Below are 27,099 nucleotides of genomic sequence, written 5' to 3'. Positions count from 1 at the left end.
GGACAAAAGCCTCCAGAAATCTCAAGATGCCATGTGAGCACTGAATAATAAAATGTTTTTCCTCCTCTTTGTAAAAGAATAGAAGCACACTCATAAACTCATAGGTCACCTTATTCAAACCTATTAATTACTAAAGAATGAAAATCATCTGTCTTCGGGGGCCTGTTAGCACTCAGAGACCAAGGACAAAGAGTGGTAACATGATGAATGTATAAACAGCTCAAAAGCTTTTGAAACCTTTGGAGATAATATTTGCAATAAAATTATTTAAATTATGCTATCGCTTTCAAAAGAAGTGCATTTGAAGTTAATCCTTGAGCTTCCCTTGTGAATGAATATCACATATTGATATCAATTGCAATGAACTTCAATGGAATTTCAATTAAAAATGTGTCCTTTAACTTTCTGCTGCATCAGGGCAGATTTAAATAGCAACATTTTAGATGATCACTAGTGGAACTTGGAGGTATAGCAGAGTGGGCTCTCACTGGTTTTCTTCTTCAAGTAACGTTTACCACCATGTAGTGTTATGGCTGAAGTTAAAAACTATACAATTTGTCTCACAAATACGATAACTCAATTCTTTTTCTTAAAGTCAAACTCAGGCATGTACAATCTAACCTTCTATGCCTTGCTGTTTAAGTGACAGGGGTCATTGGCTAGCAGCCCAGGAATCAATTTTTGGTCCCTTTTTATTGCTGCCAATCCACCCTGCCCACTCCCAGCCTGGGCTCCTGAGGGTAAGTACGCAAGGAAACACAGAAACTTAGCCGAATAAGGCAGAAATCATAATGTGGTTTGAAGAACATCTCCCAGTAACTGGGAGCTCTATTTTCCTACAAGCGCTTCTTTAGAACATAAATGTGTCTCATGAAATGTGTTCAGGAAGCCTGTATGTGCTGCTTTGAGATACTGAGCTTGTTACAAGTATCTTTGCACACTTTCATTTTCTTAATTCATTATGGATATTTACTTTGCTCCCTTGCAGCTGCTCTTCTCCATTCAAATGAATGAAGCCATGTTTTCTTCCACTCAATATGACTTGCTGGGAAACTGTCTTAACTTTGATCTCCAACCATGGGGAAGAGTGACCAGCAAATTCAGGACTTCACATTTGGGAAGGAATTCTACACTAATGGCACTTATGCAGAGAAATGCTGGCAGCTCTGAGTCTTGGGAAATCTGGTGCATATTTTGATGTTTAATGAGATAATTAGTCATATTATTTTGTTTGTCAATACTAAGCCCAGTTTCCCACACACTAAGAATTTTCAAGAGTGGAGGTAATAATGAAGAGTGATTAATTAATATTCTTTCAGGAAATGGAGACAATCACAGGATATGAATCCACATGCAATACACAAAAAGTGCTGGAGGAACTCAGCAGGTCAGGCAACATCCATGGAGGGAAATAAACAGTTGACATTTCCCTTCATCAGGACTGGGAAGAAAGAGGGCAGAAGCCAGAATAAGAAGATGGGGGAAGGGGGAGGAGTACACACAGGTGGGGATAGGTGAGTTCAGGTAATAGGCGAGTCCAGGTGAGAGGGGGAAGGTAGTGGGTGGGGGAGGGAGAAGATGTAATAAGCTGAGAGGAGATAGGTAGAAGAGGCCAAGGGCTGAAGAAGAAGGAATCCAGTAGGAGAGGGCAGTGGACCATGGAATAAAGGACGGAGGAGAGGAGATGGGCAGGTCATCAAGGAGGGGAAGGGAGCCCTAGGAATAAGGGAAGACATAGGAGTGGGGGGAGGGGGAGAAAGAAAAAGGGGTGGGGTTATCGGAAGTTAGAGAAATCGATGTTGAGGCCATCAGGTTGGAGACTCCCAAGGCGGAATATGAGGTGTTGTTCCTCCAACCTGCGGCCTGGCCTCAACGTGGCAGTAGAGGAGGCCGTGGGTAGACATGCCACCTCCTTCCTCACCACCATTCAGAGTCCCAGGCAGCGCTTCACCTGAGATTCTGAGGGTATCATTTACTACATCCGGTGCTCCCTCCTGTACATCGGTGAGGCCCGATGCAGATTGGGTGACCACTTCGTCGAGCACCTTTGCTCCGTCTGCCACAACAGCCAGGACCTCCCGCTGGCCATCCACTTCAATTCCACATCCCATTCCCATACTGACATGTCTATCCATAGCCTCCTCTACTGCCACGGTGAGGCCAAGTGCAGGTTGGAGAAACAACATCTCATATTCTGCCTTGGGAGTCTCCAACCTGATGGCCTCGACATTGATTTCTCTAACTTCTGGTAACTCTACCTCTTCTTTTTCTTCCCCCCCCCGCCACTCTTTTGTCTTCCCTTATTCCTGTGGCTATCACCTCTCAGCTTATTACGTCTTCTCACCCTCCCCTACCCACTACCTACCCCCTCTCACCTGGACTCGGCTATCACCTGGACTCACCTATCCACTGCCTGCGTGTACTCCTCCCCCTCCCTCCACCTTCTTATTCTGGCTTCTGCCCTCTTCCTTTCTATTCCTGATGATGGTTCTCGGCCTGAAACGTCGACTGTTTATTTCCCTCCATGGATGCTGCCTGACCTGCTGAGTTCCTCCAGCACTTTTTGTGTATTGCTCCAGATTTCAGCATCTGCAGAGTTTCCTGTGTCTCCATCATGTGAATCCACATAATGTATTTAATGTAGGAAGGAACCCTACTGTTATGAGGCTCCTAGGGCATGTCTTTTCACAATTGAGTGGTCAAGAACAATTTTTGATAAAGAATTCCTGAACTATCAACAGATTTTTATTTGTCTCAGGAGGCAGCAGAGAAATGGGATGAGTACAAGTTATGACAATTAGTTTTGGTGGAAACTTGGCTGGAAAAAACTTTTTCAAAACAGATATATTTAAAAAAAATAAATGCTTTATTCCAGTATTGGAGAGAATGGAAACTCCATCCCAGAAATAAAACATGAAATATGAAAGACTTAAGTTAGAAAATGATTTGATGCTGGGTTTAAATGAAGTATAAAAATGGTACAAACTATAAAACAAAACTCTAATTGAACGAATGTTTTAACTTACCAGCAAATAAACTAATTTATCCATTTCTTACAAATTAAAAATAGTTAAATAATTTTAAATTGTTAAGTTTCTCATTGAAAACCCAATAAATTACTGTTATAATGAGATGAAAAACATGCAGCGTCTATTATTCAAATTATATGCAAATTCCAAATGGATCACAGGAGTGTATTGTTTCTCAGTTGGTTCTGGAGAAACATAATGTTTGCATTGCTTTACAAAGCAGAGCCCCAAGAACCATCCAATGGAAATTTGCTTTGACCTGAAGCTAAATGTAAATAAAACCAAAAAAGCAACACTAACTGTGTTATTATGTAGTTATAATAAAGAACTACATTTCCCAGCAGGCAATGCAAGGGGTCACATGGGGGAACAGGAAGTGGCAGGAAAGAGCGGGAAAAGCCAACCAGCCTGGTGTTGTAAGTCTGTGCAGTCTGTTGTTTTGCTGTTTTCAATAAATGTTCCAATGTTAAACTCACGCCAAGTTTGTCTCGTGATGAAGAACAAACATAACACTAACAACCTCTAAACCAATAGCCCCTGAGGATCTCTGAGATGGGTGGGACTGTGCTCTGTCGAGTTTGCAAATCAAGGAATTAATATCATTAAAGATGTAACCTTTCTTCTTCATTGTATATCTCACCTTCCATAAACTGCAAGAGGTTATCAAAGCACAGATGCCTTGTTATAAAAGCAGCCATAATGCTCGACTGGAGAAGTTCTGGATAAGGGAATGCCAATGGATATTATTTATTTTGAGTCTGAGAAGTCATTTGATAAAATACCTCATTAGAAAATCTTAGTGAATGTTAATATTCCCAGAATTGAAGTCAACTTATGGACCTGGCTTGGATATTTATTGTGTGGTAGGAGCCACGAGTAGGGTTAATAGGCATATGCCCAAACTGGCAGGATGTGACTAGTGAAGTCCTAACAAGGATCTGTGATCCATGTTGGGTTGGAACTAGCTGCATTTATAAATGACTTAAGATGACAGTTTATAATGAAAGGCATGCAATGAGACAAAGGTAGGTAGTATTATAAGCAATGCAAATGGAATCATTGAATTACAAAGAGATAACAGTAGATTAAGCAAATGGTCAAAGCTGGCAAATGGATTTGAATGCAGGCAAATGTGAAGTTATCCACTTCGGATCTAATATGTATATATCCTAAATGATGGTGACCTAGCAGTGGAAATCCAAAATGATTTTTTTAGATGCTGGCTGAGGTTCTTGTACATAATCAAAATATCATGGATACATGCAGAAAACTGACAAAATTGCTGCTGGAATGCCTTTTTATCTAGAGAACTGGAATACAAGTCGCTCAAAGTGGAACAATGCTCAAGTTGGACCATACCTAGAACACTACAGAACACTTCTAAACACGACACCCTTACTGGCATGGAGAGAAGCTTTATCAAGTTGATGCCCAATCTGTGAAAGTCTTAAATCATTATATTCCCTGGAATTTAGAGATTAAGAGGTAATTAGGTAATTTGACACAAAATAAGAAGAGAACATTGGGATGATAGAGAGGAAGTGTTTTTGCTGATTGGAAAGTCTAGGACTCATGGCGGAAAAGGTTCAGGGAATAAATAATTTACATCCATTGTTATGTTCATCATGTAGCTGAAGGGTTTCCTTTTTAATAAATTCATTTTTTGGTCTATTTTCTGTTAGCTTTTATATTAATATCCAGAAGGATTAATGAATGCGTTGGACGAGTCTGTTTGCAGAATGGGCAACTTTGGCCACAGCTCTATCACCAAGTGACAGAAATTGTACTGCATTTGTGGATGTAATACCTTCAATTTTTTTATCCTGAGATGGGTCTCAAGGATAGTGGCACATGGAAATTATCTGCTGTTCCAGTTTATTCTTCTTGGCTTCTCTGAGATTTTTTTGTGTCATCTTTTGATTTGGAAACAAACTAGAGGAGATGGACTTGCACAGATTTGCCAGGAAGGCTTATTGTACAAATCAGTGACTTCAGATGTTACTGCTTGCCCCAGGTACTTGGGGCTGCTTCGTGGCATATTTACATCCTTGGAGGGCAGATTTTTTATTATATGTTATATTACTATTTCTGAGGGAATTTAACCCTAAGTGTTCAGTTGAGTCATGCCATGTTCTCTGAGTAAAGGATCCCCTCTCTGAATAGGCTCCGAAAGTCATTAAATTAGTTTACGCTCTGACGGAGTATGGAGATTGCAGAATGAAAAATATTCAATGGTCAGAGAACTAATGCTTCAATAATAAAGAAAACTTTTGCCTTTTATTATTGACATACATCTTGAATTGAATTATATAGACTCATCCATAATAACATAATAATTACATTACAGGAGTAATGAACCAGAAGCCTGGTCTAAGGATCTTAAGACACAAGTTCAAATCTCACCACAGCCTCTGAGGAATTGGAATTAAAATTCAAATTCAAGCAAGTAATTAAGTAAATATGCAATAAAATGCTAATATCTAATAAGTATTAAACTACTGGATTCTTGTGGAAACCTGTCGGTTCACAAGATGGGGAAAATTTTTCTGTCCTTTTGCAGCTTGACCTACATCAGAGAGAAAAAAAATCAAAAAAACTGCAGATGTTGGGAAGTTGAGACAAAAACAAAAAGTGCTAGAAACACTCAGCAGGTCAGGTAGAAAGATTAACCGTTAAAATCTTGAGTCAGGACTGGGGAAGAGAGAAAATCAAATTAGTTTTCAATAGGAATGAAGGTGGGAGATGGAACAAAAGAAATGTCTCTGAAAGGGCAAGTCCAAATGGGTTAAGGGCAGTTACCAGCATATTAAGCTTCTTTGTCTGTGTAATGTGTTGTAAATGGTGAGGCTGTGGGACATGCTCAGCAGACCAGACTATAATAAATAGAATGAGAAGAACTGAAATAAAATGATAACAGGCAGGAATGGCTAGTTCTGACACATTCAGAAAGAGAAAGTAAGCTACCTAAAGTTGAACAAGAGTCATGAAGGCTCCAAAATGCTCTGATGGAAGATGAGGTGTTGTTTCTCAAGCTTGCATTGTAACAGTGCAGGCAGCCACACACAGAAAGGTCAAAATGGGAATGGGGTGGTGAACTAAAGTGGCAGGCAACCAGAAGGCTCAGGATCACTCCTGTGGATTGAATGCAGGTGCTCCACAGAACGATACCCAATCTGTGTTTTGCTTTGTCCAATATATGGGAGACCACATTGTGAACACCAAATGGAGTACACTAGATTGGAATAAATGCAAGTGATTTGCTGCTTCACGTACAGTATATCAGATCCATGACAATACACCTGGCACTTATCTGTTTTGGAATGGCCTAGTACTAGAACGTGCAGTTTAAAAAGGTGGCTTACCACAACAGGGCATTTAAGGATGAGCAATAAATGCTGGCCTTGTCAGTGACATTCAGATCCAGTGAATGAATGAAACAAATTCAAATTTAGTGTGTTACAATTTTTTGAATAAATAAATAAAGATCTTTCTAATTGATGTTTGCAGGAACACTAGTAGACCATTTAGCTCCACAAGCCTGCTCCACCATTCGGTTACAAACTCTAACTTCACTTTCTTGTAACCCATAATTATATATTTTGCCACCACTAGCATGCATCAAGAAGCAATAGTTCCAATCCTTTATCAAGTGATTTCAAAATGCGCAGAACTGTAGCGATCCTCCCCTTATTTTTGGAGGAAAATGGAGTCCAAGACAGTAGTGTGGATTCAGTCATCTTTTTCTACTTAGTATAAACAGAAGAAAGTAGAACTTTACAGTTTTACTGTAGCGTACCGACAGTGTTAAAATAGAACTGCAAATCCCAACAGTGGGGAGCCTCATTGACACAGCTGAAAGCTTTGGTTTTGTTTTGTTTTGTTCTGAAAACATGAACCAAAATAGGAGCAAATATCCAATTTAACTTTAATTTTTAAACTGCTGCAATACCACAAAAATCACTGATTTTTGGCCTTCAGTAATAGATAAATATCAATAACCTATATTGCATACAATCTAATCTTACAAATCCCACATCTTCTTCTGGTGACCAAGACAATGAAGTGTAGATTTGAGATAAACAGTTAAATGATCCCAAGGAATTTAACATCATGGTTAGAAGGCAATCAGTTAACATGTTAGAATTAGAGGAGTTGCTCCATGCAACATCAACAGAACAATCACTGCCAAATTTTATTCCAAAAGAGGATGTGAGTGTCTGTGGCCAGAAAGGTCTAACAGCCAGCATGCCCCAACCCCAGCTTTGCTGGTTGTAACAGCTGTGAGCATCATTTAATTATTTTTAAATGCCTCTGGCATTGGGACATTCATGAATGACTAAAATGGAAGTCATTATCTTCTTAAACAAAAAACAGGAACTTTGCTGATCTGAAGCCCCACAATTTCCATGATAATCAATCAATCAAATCATGTATCCTGCACCAACCCTAATTTGGCATTGGATACGATAAGTGATTTTCCTGCATAAATGCTGGGGGAATCTTAGCTTTGGTCTATGTAAAGTCCAGCAGTGGACTGAGCTAACAGATCATGCATTTCAAATGTGAGTAAGGGTGGATTTCTAGGTTTGAACAGTTTGTGTGCCAATCCAATCCAATCCAATCCAATATTCTTACAGCTATTTAAAAATGGCAAATCTTATCTGTACGTGCTTTCAACTGACACCACAGTGAGAATGAACATTACAATGCCCAACACACTCAAAATGCTGCAGGAACTCAGCAGGTCAGGTAGCATCAATGGAAGGAAATAAACAGTAGATGTTTCGGGTCGAGACCCTTCGTCAGGACTGGAAAGGAAGAGGGCAGAAGCCAGAATAAGAAGGTTGGGGTAGGGGGAGAAGCACAGGCTGGCAGGTGATAGGTGAGTCGAAGAGCTGGAGAGCAGCAGAGATCACAGAGGGGAAGCAGTGAGAGAGGGCCTCACAGAACTCCCGTCGGAGGAAAACTTCTTCAGGATAGGCATACCTTGAAGAGACTTTGCAGTGGAGCAGCAAAACGGAGACATAGGAGATTCTGCAGAATATTTTTACATGAGAAATACATATTCTAGAATGCATCAGAGAGCAATTCTCTTCAAATAATTTTTCTCGTGCCACAAAATAGCACAATTGATGAAATTTGCTGCTTGTTTTTGAACTGTTGTAAGGGATGATATCATTAGGAATATTGCTTTTTGCCATGTAAATAAAAAGGCTGTGAAAATGTCCATTATATCTGTTGTGGTAAGGTTAAATACATTAAAGAAAGTAATTTTCTCTGGTTGCAATCATGTGCCACCATTGCCACCTCCCTGACAGGATGATGCAAGTACCTTTCATTCCAGGATGAGTTAGAATCTCTTCATGGAAATCCTTCCGATTTTGTGTATTTTAGCCACCCGGTAGGTGACTATTTAATTCACTGCTGAAAACAGTTGATTATCCTGTCATATGCTTTTGGCAATTATGAGTTCCAAATGGTCACCGAAGACAAACTACAAGTACAAATGTTTAAATAAGGAATTCAACAGTGTTCTTTCTGGAAAGTGGTGTGATTTATTGCACAAGCTTCTGTTCTGAAACTCCAGGGGAAAATATGCTGAATTTAAATGCAAGCATTTACAGAAGATCATGAGCGAGACAAAGAAAAAATACAGTCTATTTGTTCTAAATACTGATTTGCATTTGATCATGCATATCGTCAAGCATCTGGTCACCATTTATGTATTTAAAAAAAAGTAACTAAATAAATTAGATTTATTCTTTTATCCATAACTACCACTCCAACATTGCCAAGTTATTATATAGCACACATTTAACTTCAGATAACTTTTCAATGATGAAGCAATGTGTTGATTTTTAGGGAAAGAGTAATTCACATTTTTCTATCCTACCTCGATAGTTGATAATTTCAGTGCCGAGAACTGGGGTCATTTCCAGTACTGTAATGAAGGCCTTGTCCATCGACGTTAAGGGAAATGGAGACATGCGGTGTCGTCGTGCAACCTTGCTGATATCAACTGCACTGTGGCCTAAACAGAACAAAAGAGTAGGGTTGATATTTTTGCCGTTTGTATATCAGACAGCTAAGGCTGATAAATGCTACTGAGCAAATTCATTTATTCCCTGCATTAAAATTAGACATGGTAAGTTAGTGGACATAAAGAGCTGTGATTGTTCAGTGCTGGATTCTCAAATGAGGGTTATATCCATATCAACTCTAAATCTACGTGTTCCAAATGACAAATCTGGCGATTCTTAGCTTGGCTAGAAGGTGAAAGCTTTATGGTTGGATTACTCAATAGTTAGGGGAAAGGATATTAGGAACAACAAATACGAATTTCCACAAAATTGTCCAGCAATATAGAAAGATAACAATCTATTATCTTTGATTTTAATGCAAGATGAAATCTGGAGGGCTCTCGATTGAAGCTTATTTCAGTGGTCTCCACAGTTCTACCCATCTATTTGAGGGATAACGCAAATAGTCTTAGCTTGAGTTGTCACTAGAACCTTTCAAGTTAAGTTGGTAAATTGGTTTATTATTGTCACAAGTACGAAGGTACAGTGAAAAATTTTGTCTTGCATGCCATCTATACAGATCATTTCATCACATCAGTACATTGAGGTTGTACATGGGTAAAGCAATAACAGAATGCAGAATAAAATGTTGCAGTTACAGAGAAAGTGCAGTACAGGCAGACACTAAAGTGCAAGGCCATGATGAGGTAGATTGCAAGGTCAGGAGCCCATCTTATCGTACTAGGGGAACATTCAATAGTCTTATAACAGTGGGATAGAAGCTGTCCTTGAGCCTGGTGGTATGTGCTTTCAGACTTTTATATCTTCTGCCTGATAGCAGGGGGGATAAGAGAGAATGACCGGGGTGGGTGGGGTCTTTGATTACGTTGACTATTGTACTGAGGCAGTGAAAAGTGTAGGTGGAGTCTATAGAGGGGAGGCTGGTTTTCGTGATGTGCTGAGCTGTGTCCACAACTGTCTGCAGTTCCTTGTGGTCTTGGGTAGAGCAGTTGCCATACCAAGCAGTGATGCATCTAGATAAGATGCTTTCTATGGTGCATCTATAAGAATTGTATCGTCAAAGGCACCAGTTTTATTATGACAAACTGTTCAACCAGAACCAGAAAAGCTCTATAACCTTGCCATATTCAATTCAAGAGCCATCATTGTCAATATAATAACAACAACTGCATTTCAGCTCCCAAGGAATCACATGCAAGAATAATGCAAGTTCCTTCTGAATTACCATATGCAGAGTTTACATATCCTACCTTATACATTTCCTTTTTTCTTTATACAGCTTGACTTTTGAAATTTAATTTTGGGTTGGGGGGGGGGGGGCTCTCCCAATTATTCAGTGGGTAAATGCACCATCCTCTTGTGTATTCACCCACTGACCACGACCTCAAAGTTTGGCTTCTGGATGCACCCCTCCTCCCTGTTTCAATACACCTGGGCGCGATTTCATGGAAATTGTTATACTTTTGCTCTTTGGGCAGGGATAAAAGATCTCATGGCATTCTTCCAAAAAAAAAGCGTGGGGGGAGATTCTTGTCTTTTGGTTAACATTTATTTGCTGATAAACAACATTAAAGGAGGATTTCCAGCAATGTGTCTTGTTCCTAAGAGAGAGATCATTGTATGTGCAAATTAATTGCTGTGAAGCCCTTTGGGATGTCAACAATATGAAAGGTGCAGTATAAATGCAAATACTTGCATTGTTTCATTATATGCAAAGCCAATCAGGAATGAAACAATTGCCAAATTTGACATATTATTGACGGTTATTTGCAGTCCTGGAGCCCATATAACTTTGCCCAACATTACCCTGTACCTCCATAAAATAAGAGAAAAGTCAGAGGGGAAAGAACGTGAAACCTAATTAAAAAAATAGCTTTATCCAAATACAGCAATAACTCCTCGTAATGGACTAGGTCTTTGTTGGCAGCATGGTGATGCATTAGGGAGAGCTGTCTCACAGCTCCCATGACCCCGGTTCCATCTTGGTGTCTGGTGCTGTCTGCATGTTCTTCAAGGAACTGCGTTGGTTTCCTCAGGGTACTCCCATGCCCCAAACACCTCCTGGTTGGTAGGTTAAATGGTTTCTGTAAATTAGCCTGAGTTAGGTGGGTGTATGAGAATTAGGTGGGTGGGTGGGTGTGAGGGTGGGGGAGATGGCTGCAGTTAATGGGCATGTAAGAGAGAATAGGTTAAAGTGAGGGAAGGGGATTTATGTGGTTGTTCTGAGACGTGGCATTGACTCAAGGAACTGAATGATCTTTCTATGTCGGAAGGAAAGATAAAAAAGAATTCCTGTTTTTTTGGTTCAGATACTCATTTCAGCTTAACATAAGGTCATCGTGCAAGTCCACAAAATAATTACAGTCAAAAGCTTGCGTAATGACATTTTTTTGGTCCAATAGCCAGCTACACGCATAAAAGCAAAGTCAGAAGGGAAAATATTCATAAAACATATAACATACAGCACATGTCCAGGCTCTTCGCTCACCGTGTCTACACCAACTATGATGCCCATTCAACATAATCCCATCTGCCTGCACATGGTCTGTATTCCTCTATTCCTTGGTTGTTCACGTGTTTGTCTAGATGCCTCATAACATTGCTATCGTGTCTGTGTATATCACCTTTCCTGACACCATATTCCAGGCATCTACCACTCTGTGTAAAAAAAAAACCTGCCTCACACATTAACTTTAAACTCCCCCCCACCCCCACCTTAAAAGCGTGCTCTTGTATTTGACATAGCCTGGGAAAAAGACTTTTGACTATCTACCCTCATAATTTCATATATTTCTATCAGGTCACCCCTCAGCTTTCAAATGCTCCAGAGAAAATAATTCAAGTTTGTCCAATCTCTCCTTGTAGCTAATAGACTCCAACTCAGGCAACATCCTGGTGAACCTCTTCTGTACCCTCTCTAGAGCCTCTACATGCTTCCAACAGTATGACAACCAGAACAGCATACAGTACTCCAAATGTGGCCTAACCAAAGTTTTATTCAGCTGTATCATGACTTCCCAACTTTTATACTCAATGCCCTGACCGATGAAGGCAAGCATGGCATATGCCTTCTTTACCACCCTATTCACTTGTGTTGCCACAGTCAGGGAGCTATGGACTTGCACCCCAAGATCCCTCTGTACATCAATGCTCAGAAGGGTTCTGCCATTTACTATATACTTTCCTTTTGCATCTGATCTCCCAAAATGGCCGGATTAAACTCTATCTGCCATTTCTTTGCCCAAATTTCCAACTAATCCTTTGCCAACCTTCCTCAGTATTAACAACTCCACCAATTTTCATATCATCTACAAGCTTACTAATCAGACCACCCATATTTCATCCAAATCATTAAAATATATTGCAAACAACATAGGTCCCAGCCCTGATCCTTGTGGAACATGACTCATCACAGACCTCCAGTCAGAAAACCACTCCCTCATCACTACCTTCTGACTTTTATGACCAAGCCAATTTTGGATCTAATTTACCAACTCACTTTGGATCCCACGAGACTTGATCTTCTGGACCAGCCTACCATGAGGGACGTTGTCAAATGCTTTACTGAAGTCCATGCAGACAATACCCACTGCCCTACCCTCATCAGTCATCTTTTTCACTTTCTCAAAAAACTCAAATCAAATTTGTGAGACAGACATCCTCCACAAAGCCATGTTGACTATCAATAATAAGCCCATGCTTTTCCAAATGTGTGTAAATCCTGTCTCGGAGGATCTTCTCCAGTAATTTCCCTACTACTGATGTAATGCTCACTGCCCTATAACTTCCTAGGTTGTCGTTGTTGCCCTTCTTAAACAAGGGAACAACACTGGTTATCCTTCAGTCTTCTGACACCTTGCTGTGACTAAAGAGGATACAGAGATCTCTGCCAAGGTCCCAGCAATCTCCTCCCTTGCTTCCCTCAGTGTCCTGTGATACATCCCATCAGGCTATGGGGACTTATCCACCTCAATATTTTTCAAGACACCCAATACTTTCTTCTTCTTAATATCGACATATCTTAGGATATCAACATACCCCTCCCTCATCTCACCATTATTTATGTGCTTCTCCTCGGTGAATACCAATGTGAAGTATTCATTGAAGACCTTGCTCATTTCCTCTAGCTCCACGCATAAATTCCCTCCTTTGTCCTTGAGCAGACCTACCTTTTCTCTTGCCACCCTTTTCACTGATTCACTGTTCATTCATTCATTAAGAAGATAATGTCTATCACTGGCTAGTAATTGCTTTTTAAAACATTTCCAATGGAAATGTTTAAAAAATGTTTTACTGTGTTTCATGGTAGGTTATTCCAAATATTTATGAGTTAAAAATGTTCTCACTACATCCTTCCAAATGCCATTTTCACCATTATCTCTTTATGTTTTCATAGTTTTTTTCTTAACTGTGGAATCCAATGCCACATTTTTATTTCTTTTGAATATGAATTTCACACATTTATACTCGCTCTTTTCAGGTGACAGAGTGATTTGCATATAGAGTAATTGATGCTTTCATGCATTACAAAGCTAGGTACCACATATGTGAGTAAGAATTGGTGCCAAGTCCTGAGACAGCACTTTAGAGCCCAGATACTCCACACAATGGATAGTTTCTAAATGGTTTACTGGGTAAGGACTGTCAACAACTATAGTGTATTGGTCTAGACAGTATAGGTGTTTGCTGATTGGAACAAAATTCCACCAGAATCATCTTAGTGTCCAAGTGCATTCAGAAACACTAAAGCACTAAAAAGAGAGCAGCTGCAAACTCTATCATTAAAAATTGCTGAAATACATATTATACTGTTTTTAGTGGTATGTATGAAAGAATGCATCTAATCTAGATGTTCCAGGTTGCCAAAAGTCATCAGAATATAGGACTAGTGAACTTTACAATTAATTGAAAATGCTGGGCCTCAAAACTATATCTGTATCAACTTGTGGAAACAGCTGAATATACAGTACGTTCCAATTCCCTTTGAATTTAAATGCGACAAGTTCATTATTCAATAATATTTCATATGAATGCAGAAATATATCTAATATATTTAAATTTTCTCAAAAATCACTTGATTAGAAAAATTTCTTCCCTTGCAGGAAGTTCAATTCATAGATATTGTTAACAAATTAAATTTAATATTTGCATTCCTTGAAATGGTGCAACATTGAATGAAATACCATGCTTGATATTCAAAACAACCTGTAACATTGCAATGTTTTGCATTCACAGTCATCACTGAAGTATTTACAAGATGGATCATTAGCAAAATGAAAAGTATAATGTTGGTAACTTCAACATGGTTTTTGAAATTAAGAAACCACAATTTGATTGCCATTGAGGAGTGAGCAAATTGATAAAATGCCAGCAAAAAATAACTTAGGTGGCATTTACAATTCCTGTTTTGTTGCTGACTCCAAGGAAACAAACTGCTTCTGCATAATCTAGTACCAAAGCTGGAAGCTACAATGACAAATGAAGACATATGCACAAATTGTCTTTGACAAGTAGATAAGAACTAATGTGATTTTACGCAGCCATTTGGATAAAAATGCATATTATGTGTGTCACGATATCAGAATATTTGGATTGAAAAGTAGCTGCAATTGCTGACGTTAAAATTTGGAGAACGGCATATTAAATGGTATAATAGAATGAGATTCCAGAGGTTCATTTCTTCCCATTCTTGGTTTCTTAATTTGAGTGATACTTTAGGACCATGAATCACACCATTAACAGGATCCTTAAGTCACAAATTACCAGCGGTAGCATCAGTGAGATGAACTGGCCTCGGTTCTGCGAATACAGCTAATTCACAAGTAACTTAAATGAACAGGTTCAATCATATTGAAATTTTGTGGTTTTGTTAGGGCTGGTGGCAAAACTGCAAAGATTATCGAACAACCTGTTGAGAATCAGAACATAGGTTATATCCCTACTTCACAATAGATTTCCAGGAAGATAATAAAACAATAATTCATTATTATTTTCCTGCAAGTTCTTGATGTTTTTAAATTTCTTCAACTGTCAGAGCATCTTTCTGTAAATCTGACCAATTTAAATTGAGGTACTGAGTTATTTGAAACAGGAAGACTAGGTGCCACTGGAATGAAACTGTCGTATTACCTTGGAGGGCATTGTTATACTTTGCATTATAAAATTTATTATTTTGCTGCTGAGCGAGAGTTAGGTCCACTTATGACTACCAAATACAACTTCCAATAATAAACAAGGGATGGGGTAACAGCTTAAATACTCCTCAAGCTACAGTTCTAAATTCTTGCTGACTTACTCTTAATGTGTTTGTAACATCTGTCTCATAAAAGTCTATCACTTAAACAAAGAATGACGTTTTTCAAGTTAATTTCTCTTGTCACTTTCAACATCTTTGTCTTATACCCAATTATTCGACCACATGTCCAACTCCCAAATTATTTAATAGCAAACTTATCCATGATTGTCCAGTCTTCAACCAATATACAGTGTACACATTTTCTGGAAAGAATTTTTCTGATATCTAAATAATGTTCAAATATGAGTATTTGTGAGAACAACTAGTTTGGGGAACAAGATGTAGAACTGATCAAAGAACTATGGGAGGCTAGAACAAGAATACATACACTTGATAGGTATAACGTGAAACATAACAAAAGACGATATGACCTTAAAGGAGCTATGCTGTTCAGGGGAGATAACAGGATTAGAGCAGGCTACCTGAGCCTAACAAGACACAACTGTATATATCATGCTTGGGCCAGATTATATTTATATTCTGATAAAATATTTGGGTTTTGATTAAGTTCGAATACTTCATACTGGCTCACCTCGCTGTTTTATCCAAGTCAGGACATTTGGCTTAGTACTTCTGTTTGTGAATAGTATGTTTGCGATATTTATGGTGACGGTAAGTAGGGTTGCGCTGGATTTGGAAAAACTTAAGCATTTGTGCTCAGTTGGGTTCAGTTTTGCTTTGACTTGGTAGGGTTTGGTCAGGTAGTAGTTTTATATCTGACTAGTTCTCTACTCAGAAGGCACTTTTTTCCCCCCACATAAAACACTGTAGAAATCTGATGAATTGCTCCCTCAGTAGATGGTGAGGCTAAAAGTAAGATACTTCATGGGCAAGGAATCTGAAATTAAACAAGGCGCTGGAAATACTCAGCAGGTCAAAGGCATTTGTGGAGATAAAATGTTTCACGTCGATGACCTGTCAGATGTTGACAAAACAGTCATACTCACAGTCATTAGCAGCCTTTCCTTAGAAACATTGGAGGTATATTCAGACAAGAAGTTTAAGAGTTCTTACAATGACAGTTAGAGAAACAATAGCCTCCATCATTAAAAGCAAAATGAACTCAAGGAGCCATTCAGAATTTGAAACACGGCTGAATCCAAATAAATGTGTCATTAGTTTGTTGAGAAATATTATGCCAGAAGCAGAATTGTAATCACTGCTTATTTAAAAAAATACTCTCTTGTCATATATACCTCATCTTAATTACACACCAGGGCCTGAATTTACATACAGTAAAAGTATGATCCTTCACATAAGTCAATAATGCATGAAAGATGATTTGATGGAATAATCATGTTTAACATGTTATATAATAGCTATATAAAGTAACTTTACTGCCTTCAGAAAGCATGAAATTCACTTAAAGAAATAACTTTCATCAATACTCAATGAAGAAGTGGTAAATATCATCATCAAGGAAGACAACCAGCATTCCTGGCAGTTTGTATGCTGACTTATTCAATGCACTCTCCTGTATGCATTCTTTAAAAGCAGGAAAGAGAAGGTAATCCAAAATGTAGTTACAAATCATTATTTAAAATAAATACCGATGTTCAGATTTATCTGTTGCTTTGATGTTGAGAAAATAACTGCAATAATCTGAAAGTTATCTCATGAGATAAATAGGGCTTAAAATGAACACAAAGGTATTTTTTGTTGAATGATGCATTGGCAGTTACATCTGTTCACATGGGTGTCTTCAGTTATTCAAATTTGAAGATAAATTTAATAAAACCAAACAACAAAATTATCAAAGTTACCATATGCAATGCTCCTGTTGATAAAAAGATAGCCATAGGCAACAAAAATTAACTAGAAATTGTGGACAAATTAATTGCAATTTTCAGTAAACATTAACAAAATTGATTGTGAAATGATGTAAACAAAAATTGAATAAATATAGAAAAGAGAACTGAAAAGGAGCTTAAGACAATGACCGAAGTAGGCTGGCTGAAGCCAGCAGTTCTGAACGTAATGCTTCAAATTATTTCCAATTTTTAAAATTTGCTTCAGTTAACTTGAAGTTTTTAAAATGATTTTGTTGATTAGTTACTTCAATTTTAATAGTTTTAAATTCTTTTGGATGTCAAAGTCATTTAAAAATTACTAACATTTCTTATGGGTTTCACAGGTGGCAAAGCCTTGCCCCCAGCTTTGCCTGCTGTGAAAATCTATGAAAGGTGTCACACCACTGCAGCCCAGTCATCATTCAGAACTTGACACCAGACTCAAGGATGTGGAGGTCCAACGAGATAGGCCAACCACATGAATCTCAGATAAGCACAGGCATGTGGGGACCACGGGCAGTGGGCTCAATCCGGCATGATGTGGCTCATTGTCTGCAGACTATAGGAGGGAAAAGAGAGGCCACACTATTTGAAGAATGAGGGGAGAATAAAATCAACTTCAAAAGCCCCTCAAATGATGCTTTTCTTATAGGCAAGAAATCCAAATTGAAAACAAGGTTGTTGAATCCAAGTCTCTGATATAAAAATCTTATTTCCTGAGTTTTTGAGAATTCATACAGTGACTGCAGAGTTATCATAAAAAACTTACAACTCAAAAGGCAACCATTCAGTCTATCATGTACACATCAACTAAAAAAGAACAATCCAGCTTAATCCCACCAGGTCTGTAGCAGGTCACAGCTCTTCAGCTATACATCAGCACCCTTTTTAAAAATTTTAATGGTTTCTGCTAAATGAAAAATCATTTACTCTTCTCCCCTCCGATTCTTTTACCAATTACCTTAAACATATGATCCCTGGTTTAATCCTCTTGGGTAAGGGAAATAGTTTCCTCTATTTATTCTGTCTTGGAGCCTCCATTTTACACACCTCAATTATCTCTCTTTAGCTTCCTTTGCAACCAAGAAAAGGATTCAATCTTTCCTCTTGGTTCAACTTTTCCTGGCCTTGGCAACATCCTTATAAATTACCTGTGTACTCTCACCAGCACAATCAAATCATATGATTACTTCTTTGAAACAAGCCTATGAAAGTAAGTACAAGTCTTGTATTGTGGTCCCTAACTTTCCCAGAGACATAATCTGTTTGTCATCTAGAAGTAAAGTAGGATACAACTCAATGAACTAACATGAAATTCTTCTTCTCATAAACTGCTTTGCTAGGAGAAATACAATCACAGTAGGTCAAGTATAAAAATATGTTGCAATCAACTGGGACTGGCTCCAGATTCTATCAGTTCCTCCCTAAGTAACACCAATTCTTTCAAGTTGTCACAGAGTTATACAACATGGAAACAGGCCCTTTGGTTTACTGAGTCTGTGCTGACCATCAAGCAGCCATTTGCACTAATACGAACCTAATACAACAAAAAAAAATTGTCCCACATTCCCACCAACAGTGGTCAGTCTTTGGGATGTGGGAGGAAACGGAACACCTGGAGGAAACCCATGCAGTGACAGAGAGGATGTGCAAACACCACACAGACAGTAGTGGAGGTTAGGATTAATCCTGTTGGCTGGAGATGGTGAGGCAGCAATGACCTAGCTGTGCTGCCCTTCTTAACAGTAAGTTGTATTAATCCTAAATAAGCACCCATATTAAATATGTTCTGATTCTATCCCAGTAAAAATTCAAGAAACAACACATGGGTACACTTCAGTGACTCACTTCTTTGAATTTACATTCAACTTACTTCTTTCAATCATTATTTGTTAAATGGCAATTCACCAAGTAAAATTGGTCTTTCTCCTCATTAACCTATGGGCTATCCTTGCCCTTTCCCATAACTATGCTAAATCAAACTGTTTTAAAATAACTCCATCCAGCCTTGCTTCATTCCTGAAAATAAACTCAAGAACATCCACCTCTTTTGTTGGGCTTACTAAGATGAACACTGGACCTGACCCCTCTCTTATTACTGGGCTTCCAGAATTTTGTATCCTCTACACCTCTCTCTTGTGAATCTATGTTCAAGTTCCCAACACCATGCCAAGCAGGTTTAAACCCTATCTAACAGTTCCAGAAGATGAGCAATCAACATGTCCCAGCTCAGGTGAGGAACAAACCATTTGATTAACCATCTGATTTGCATTTATGCAGACTTGGTCCTTCTACTCCCTCTAGGGCACTCTCCAATCATGCATAAATCTTTAACACTCTCCTCTTTCTATATTTACTTGTACCTTCCACTGTAGAGCTGTTGATGGTGTCAGAGACTTGGCTCTGGCTGTACTCCCCAGAAGAACCTTTGCCCTCCACCTGCTGGATGAATTGGAGAACAAGATGCACTAAGGACTCTTTGTGCTAGGTTTTCTGCATCAATCTGGTATTCACCATTCCTCACTCTAACTGCAAATTTCAACTGCAGAGTGACAATGTCCTGAACAATGTTGCCCATGTATCTCACAGATTCATAAATGAACTGCTCAAGCTTCAAAACTTAAGCTTCTTCACCTGATGACACTTACTCGATGTGTATTTATCTAGGAGGTGAGCACTGTCCTTGAGATCCAACATGTACCGCAAGTGCACTTGATGGAACTCAGTGCCTTGTCATTCTAAAAATAAACAATACTGGACGAAAAGGAAAAAAAGTCACTAGCTACTTACCAATCAGTTCCATATCTTGCACTGATGACCCCTGAGATTCTTTTGTCTCTCCTTGACTGCTGTGCTCACTTCCAACCTTCATTCTGACGTTCTATTCACTGAATTAATTAAAGTTCCTCAGCTTGTAGTTTTTAGGTTTTTAAACACGTTACTTGATCGACTTTAATTATTTCTCTCACCACACCCCGATCTGCTGTTGCATAACCTGGTAACGTTCATTTCTCCCATCTGCTCACAGATTCACAGATGCTCACTGGTTCCTATTGCTGTTCAAGGTTCATATTCTTTCATCAGCTGCACTCTGCCCTTGCTTCTCTTTTCATCTCACAAAGTTTAATACAGCTGGAAAATCATTTCCTTTTGCTCTCTCCTCTTATGCTCAATTTCTCTGATATTTTCTGTTATTTTTGATAAACATTCTGTACTTTCTTTGTTCCTTTAACTTGGAAAGCTTCTTATTTTCTAAAGCTCCTTAGCAGCCATGAGATTTTTTCTGCATCAAAAGGATTACAATCTGATTTTAATTGGCTGAGAAACTGTTCCAATAAATGTTTTTGCTTAACCCAATCAGGAGATGAATCATTAAAGTTTAACCTGATTACAGTTTTCTAGTGACAGGCCAAATTTCTTGTGCATTTCTCAGCGTGATTAGCAAGTGCAAATACAAAGCACCAAGTAAGCTGACTCATCCATGAGCAGGTAAGTAAACTTGTTGGCAGAACTCCAAGAATTAAAAACCAAATACCCATATAACATATTTGATACCCCTCCTGCTTGATCATTACTGAATTTAGTACTATGCCAGAAACCCCAATTTAGTTTCTGACTGACAAAGCTGTAATAGGTCAGACTGATTACAACCTCTCCCAAGACTGGTTTTCCAGATGGTGCATATTACATTTAACTGCAATAGGATGTATACTTAACAAAAACTTCAGAATGCTTTTTACTCTCTGATTTGTTTACTGAACAAAATAAAAACAGCTTCACACTGACATCCCACTTTTGCTTAATTGTTTTTCAGCAGACCTACATGCTTACTTTCCAACATCTCAACTGTACCAGTTAGAAATCACTGCCAAACAATAAAGATAATGCTGAGCCTATTATTATGGAAAATAAAAACCTTTGTATATGTCATTTCCCAAGCTAATACAATCATTTGTTAATGCTGACAACTGATGACATTTTCACACTGTCTGTTCACCCCATTTCTGAACAAATTGTGCGCACTTACATGAGTAAATGGAATACGGCTGTGAACAGAAAAAATGGTGCACCATGTAGCTTGAGTACCAACTGGATTATCAACTTCTGGCATTAGGGGGCAGCATTAAGAAGGAAAAACAAAACAGGTGAAAGAAAGCAAGCTTCCCAGTTTCTTCTGCTGCTATCCATTAATCAACACCAAGATGCCAAGCTTAATATTCTCACAACATACTTACCTATTATATCCCATCCTCATTTATAACGCTCATATGTGGCACAATTACTGCATTTACTTTTCTAAGTGAAAAAAAACAAAAGGTCCTGACAATGAACGATTAATGAGATTGTGCTGTGAGCAGTTTTTATATCCAAGTACTGAAACAGGAGAGATGAAGAATTTAGTTTTTCATGAATATGAGACAAAGTAGAACTAGCAAGGAAATATCATTTGAACCACTACCATAGTGCTACCAATAATATTGACACAAGAAACAAAAGCAAACTAAAATAACAATTAAATGGTGACTAGATTTTAGCTTCTTACTGTCATTCAATAATGCATCCACCTCATTTAAAATCTGATATACTTTGCTCCAGATTGCATGAATAATGAAGGTGAATGCAAAGGACATTGTTTTATAATGAATAACAAAAATAATAAGGGAAACCATTAAGGGATGCTAAGTTGCTGCCATATATTACCTACCCTTCTTCCACTTTAGATGGTGGTAAGCAGCCTTCTGTAACCAGGCTAGTCTTTATAGAGTTCCAATAATCAGAAAGAAACAGCAAAATATTTCAGGATAGTGTGCGATTCAGGGATGAACATGGATGTGTAAGTGTTCATGCATTCTGCTACTCTTCTCCTTCTAAATGGTGGAACCTGAAGGGCTAAGGAAGTATTGTCAAAGTCAACTGGGCAAGTTACTGTAATGCATTTTGCTCAAGGTACACAATGCATGCATGGTGTGCTGATGTTTTGGTCAATGACTGAGTGTTGATGAACAGTTACTTTTGTCCTAGATCCTATCAAGCTTCTTGATTGTTGGAATTGCACTCATCCAGCAGATGGACTACATTCTGTCACACTCCTCACAGGCCTTTGAGGTGGTGCATAGGCTAAGGGAAGTCAGGAAGTGAGTCATTCATGACAGGACACAAGCTCTGAAGTGCTTTATTGCCACAGTATTTACCTGGCTGGTCTAGTTTGTTTCTGGTGAATGGTGACCTTCAGAATGTTGATGGTCAGGCAATGGTCAGGGAATTCAGTAATCATAATGGTGGTGAACATCAAAGATAGGTGACTAACTCTCTCTTGTTGGAGAGCACCATTGCCAGGCACTTGTGAGGCACCTGCTATTTTTCATCCTTTGCCTGAATCTTGGTCATCCCGCACACAAGCCTGGACCATTTCATTCTCTGAACTATTGCCTATAGAATTGATTTTATGATGGATCACTGATGGAGCAGCCAAAAATAGATGCGCCATGGACATTTTGCCAAAGAACACTGATGTTCTGGGGCTAAAATGACTAAACTCAAACAACCTCAATCATCTTCCTTTGTATTCCAACTTGTAGCCTTTTTTTCATGCTCGTTGGGTGAAGTTTTACCAGGGCTCCTTTATACCACATTTGGCCAAATGTCATGATGCTGTCAAGGGCCATCACTCTCATCTCACCACTGGAATTCAACTCTTGAATTCCAAAATGATTTGGAATGAGGCTGGAATGAAGTCTGGTCTCAAGCGACCCTTGCAAAACCAAAATTGAATATCACAGTGGGTAGACAATTGATGACAGCACTTGATAAGATTGTTGACAACACCTTCCACCATTTTTCTGATGATTACTAGACTGAATTTGCTCTGTCTTGTGGACAGGATATGCCCAATACTTTGTAGACATGGTACATAGGCAATTTTCCATATTGTTTTGCAGATCCCATTGTTACAGTTGTAACCCTCACCTATACGTTGGTATTATGTGGAATTAATCAAAGTTGCTGAAGAACAGCCTCTCAGATGTTTGGAATCTCAGGAGAAAGCTCTGGTTTTAATGTTAATTTGAAATATCAAAATTAATTACCTTCAAATTGATATGAGATAAAATGCAGAAGCTGTTGTCAATCTTGCACTGTTGCAGCACAATATTATACATCATCTCAGAAAAACTGCTGTAACTTCATGCTACCCTACTTTATTTTGTACACTGGAATACTTACAATTTTCTGCTAAAAGCATTGTAATGTAGGCCTCTCACTCACTGGTGCAGGGGCCCTCAACTTTCTCTATTGTTTCAATGCAAGAAGATATTCTGGGAATGCTGGGGCAAACTCTATCCCTTTTTTTCTACCCTTCAAAATCTCAGGCCAAAGGAGATTTCCTGTAACTTCAGTACTAAAGTTTATAGTATATTAATTTTATTCTTTTATGTCACCATCACTCTCCCCCGCCAGCACCAAGTCCAAGAAAGCTTAATTAATCCCTGACGCTGAGATATACTTAAAATATGCAAAACTGCGCACATAAATTAACCTTTTGAAAGAATGGGAGAAGTCATTTTGCATTGACTTGGTGCACAATGACTGATAAAGGCTGACAGAGATGAATTTCTGCAAGATTAGAAGATGGATCAGTTGGTGTAGAAGTAGATGCGATGTGTACAGAGAAGGTGAGGAATGATAGGCAGAGGACGGGCATAAATGCAATTAATTATATGGGTTGAAATGTGTCTACCTTAATGGAGAAGTGCTAAGAATAAGGGTGATGAACTTAGAGCATGGATCAGTACATGGAATTGTGGTGTTGTGGCCATTACAGAGACTAGGCTGTCGCAAGGGCAGGAGTAGCTGCTTGAGGTTCTGGGATTTAGATGTCTCAATAGGGATAGGGAAATGGGTAGAAGGGGTGGGGAGGGTGGCATTGCTACTCAGATATAAAATCACAGGTGTAGGAATCATCTACATTAGAAGTATTATAATAGAAGGATCATCTATTAAGTCAGCGTGGGTGGAAATCAGAAACAAAAAGGGTGCGATCACTCTATTGGGAGTATTCTATTGGCCCCCAAATAGCCACCGGGACACTGAAGAGCAGATAGTAGCAGATTTTGGATGGGTGCAAAAATAACAAGGTTGTTGTCATGGGTGACTTCAACTTCCCTAATATTGATTGGCACCTCCTTAGTGCAAAAAGTTTAGATGGGGCAGAATTTGTTAGGTGTGTACAGGAAGGATTTCTGACACAGTATATAAACAGGCTGACTAGAGGAGAGGCCATACTAGATCTGGTATTAGGCAATGAATCTGTTCAGGTGGGAGAGCATCTTGGGGATAGTGACCATAACTCCCTGACCTTCAGCATAGCCATGGACAAAGATAGGAGCAGACATTATGGGAAAGTATTTATTTGGGGGAAGGCAAATTACGATGGTATTAGGCAAGAACTTGGGAGTGTAAACTGGGAACAGACGTTCTCTGGTAAATGCATCGCAGAAATGTGGAGGTTGTTTTGGGATCATTTACGTGGGGATCTGGATAGGTTTGCCCCACTGACACAAGGAGGTTAGGGTGAAGGAACCAGGGTAATAAGAGAGGTGGAAGGTTTTGACTAAACTTCCTCTTGAAGAAGGAAGCATATTTAAGGTTTAGGAAGCAAAAATCAAATAGGGCTCTTGAGAGTTATAAAGTAGACAGAAAGGAGCTTAAGAAGGGACTTAGGAGAGCTGGAAGGGGACACGAGAAGGCTTTGGCAAGTAAGGTTAAGGAAAACCCTAAGGCCTTCTGCACATTTGTGAAGAACAAGAGGATAACAAGGGTGAGGGTAGGACCGCTCAGGGATAACAGGGGAAAAATGTGTCCGGAGGCAAAGGAGGTAGGGGAGGTCCTATGAATATTTTGCTTCAGTGTTCACCAGGGAGAGGGACTTAGACGGATGTGAGGTTAGCGCAGAACAGGCAAATGTGTTGGAGCATGTCGAGGTTAAGAAAGAAGCAGTGTTGGAGCTACTAAAAAGCATTAGGATAGATAAGTCCCCTGGGTCAGACAGGATATACCCCAGGTTACTATGGGAAGTGAGGGAAAAGATTGCTGGAGTGTTAACAATGATCTTTGAGTCCTTCCTGGTCACAGGAGTGGTACCGGAGGATTGGAGGATAGCAAACGTTGTTCCATTGTTCAACAAAGGTAAAAGGGATAATCCAGGGAATTATAGACCAGTGAGTCTTACATCAGTGGTGGGCAAACTATTGGAGAGGATTCTTATGGACAGGATTTATGAGCATTTGGAGAAGCATAGTCTTATTAGGGATAGTCAACATGGCTTTGTGAAGGGCAGGTCATGCCTCACGAGCATAATAGTTTTTTGAGGAAGTGACAAGACAAATTGATGAAGGCAGTGCGGTGGATGTGGTGTATGTGGATTTTAGCAAGGCGTTTGACAGGGTTCCCCATGGTAGGCTCATTCAGAAAGTCATGAGGTATGACATCCATGGAAAATTGGCTGTATGGATTTGAAATTGGCTTGCCCACAGAAGGCAGAGGGTGATTGCAGAAGGGGAATATTCAACCTGGAGATTGGTGACTAGTGGTGTTCTGCAAGGACCTGTTCTGGGATCCCTGCTCTTTGTGATTTTTATAAATGATTTGGATGAGGAGGTGGAAGGATGGGTTGGTAAGTTTGCAGATGACATGAAGGTTGGTGGTGTAGTAGATAATGAAGAAGGTTGTCGTAGGTTGCAATGGGATTTAGACAGGATGCAGAGCTGGGCGGAGAAGTGGCAGATAGAGTTCAATCCGGAGAAGTATGAAGTGATAAACTTTAGAAGAACGAACTCGAAGGCAGAGTACATGGTTAATGGCAGGATTCTTGGGAGTGTGGAGGAACAGAGAGCTTGGGGTTCAAGTACATAGATCCCTCAAAGTTGCCGCACAAGTGGATAGGGTGGTTAAGGCCTTCATTAGCCAGGGGATTGAGTTCAAGAGCCAAAAGGTAATGTTGCAGCTTGAAAAGACTGGTTAGGGCACACTTGGAATATTGTGCTCAGGATATGGAAGCTTTGGAGAGGTTGCAGAGGAGATTTACAAGGAAGCTATCTGGGTTAGAAAGCATGTCTTATAAGGAGAGGTTGAGTGAGTTAAGGCTTTTCTCTTTGGAGTGATGGAGGATGAGAGGAGACTTGACAGAGGTATATAAGATTATGAGAGGCATTGACATAGTGGACAGCAGCATCTTTTCCCCAGGGTGGCATTGGCCAATACTAGAGGTCACCTGTTTAAGGTGCGAGGAGGAAAGTTCAGGGGAGATGTCAGAGGTAGGTTTTTTTTTACACAGAGAGTGGTGGGTGCCTGCAATGCACTGCCGGGGGTGTTGGTAGGGGCTGATATGATAAGGTCATTTAAGAGACTATTAGATAGACACATGGACGAAAGAAAAATAGAGGGTGATGGGAGGTGAAGCAGAGAGGGGGATAGATTGAATGGGGATGTTTATACAGGTCGGCACATCGTGGGCCGAAGGGCCCGTACTGTGCTGTACTGTTCCATGTTCTATGTGTCTCAGATCCATTAAAGTTGATGTAGCATTTTCCTAATGTTGCTATTAACCCATACTGATGACACATCTGGAAGGGTGGTCTTAAGGAACCGGCAGCAGGACTTGGGTGAATTGAAGAGATCCAGATTCACCCATACCCTGCTACGAATCCCCTGAAGCCAGCCTTCCAGATGTGTGTATTCAGCATGGGTGCACACCAGCTGTAAGGAAATAGCTACAAAGGATGTGAGGCAATTTGCATAAAGTCATCCCTGTCAGCCATTATGTCTTCCTCTTCAGCATCATCTTCATAACCTTCTTTCTCTACTTAAGAATAGATCTAATTGCTGCTTAAATACAGTAATTTTTTTTTGTTTCAAAGTCTTCCTTCATCCTTTGTTCCTTTAGGGGT

General features: G+C 39.3%; 1 protein-coding gene across 2 annotated transcripts in view; it reads right to left on the bottom strand.

Annotated features, from left to right (window-relative positions):
* The window catches only part of LOC127568274 (gephyrin), a 416,570-nt gene that overhangs the window by 77,033 nt on the left and 312,438 nt on the right, over positions 1-27,099 (bottom strand). For both annotated transcript variants that reach the window (XM_052011838.1, XM_052011847.1), the window contains one exon: positions 8,923-9,060. In XM_052011838.1, the coding sequence (XP_051867798.1) occupies positions 8,923-9,060 (138 nt within the window). The remainder of the gene's footprint in view (positions 1-8,922; positions 9,061-27,099) is intronic.

Source organism: Pristis pectinata, chromosome 1 (genome assembly GCF_009764475.1).
Source record: "Pristis pectinata isolate sPriPec2 chromosome 1, sPriPec2.1.pri, whole genome shotgun sequence".
Lineage (NCBI taxonomy): Eukaryota > Metazoa > Chordata > Chondrichthyes > Rhinopristiformes > Pristidae > Pristis > Pristis pectinata.
The sequence above is the reverse complement of the archived record's forward strand: the minus strand, read 5'-3'. Positions and strand labels throughout refer to the sequence as shown.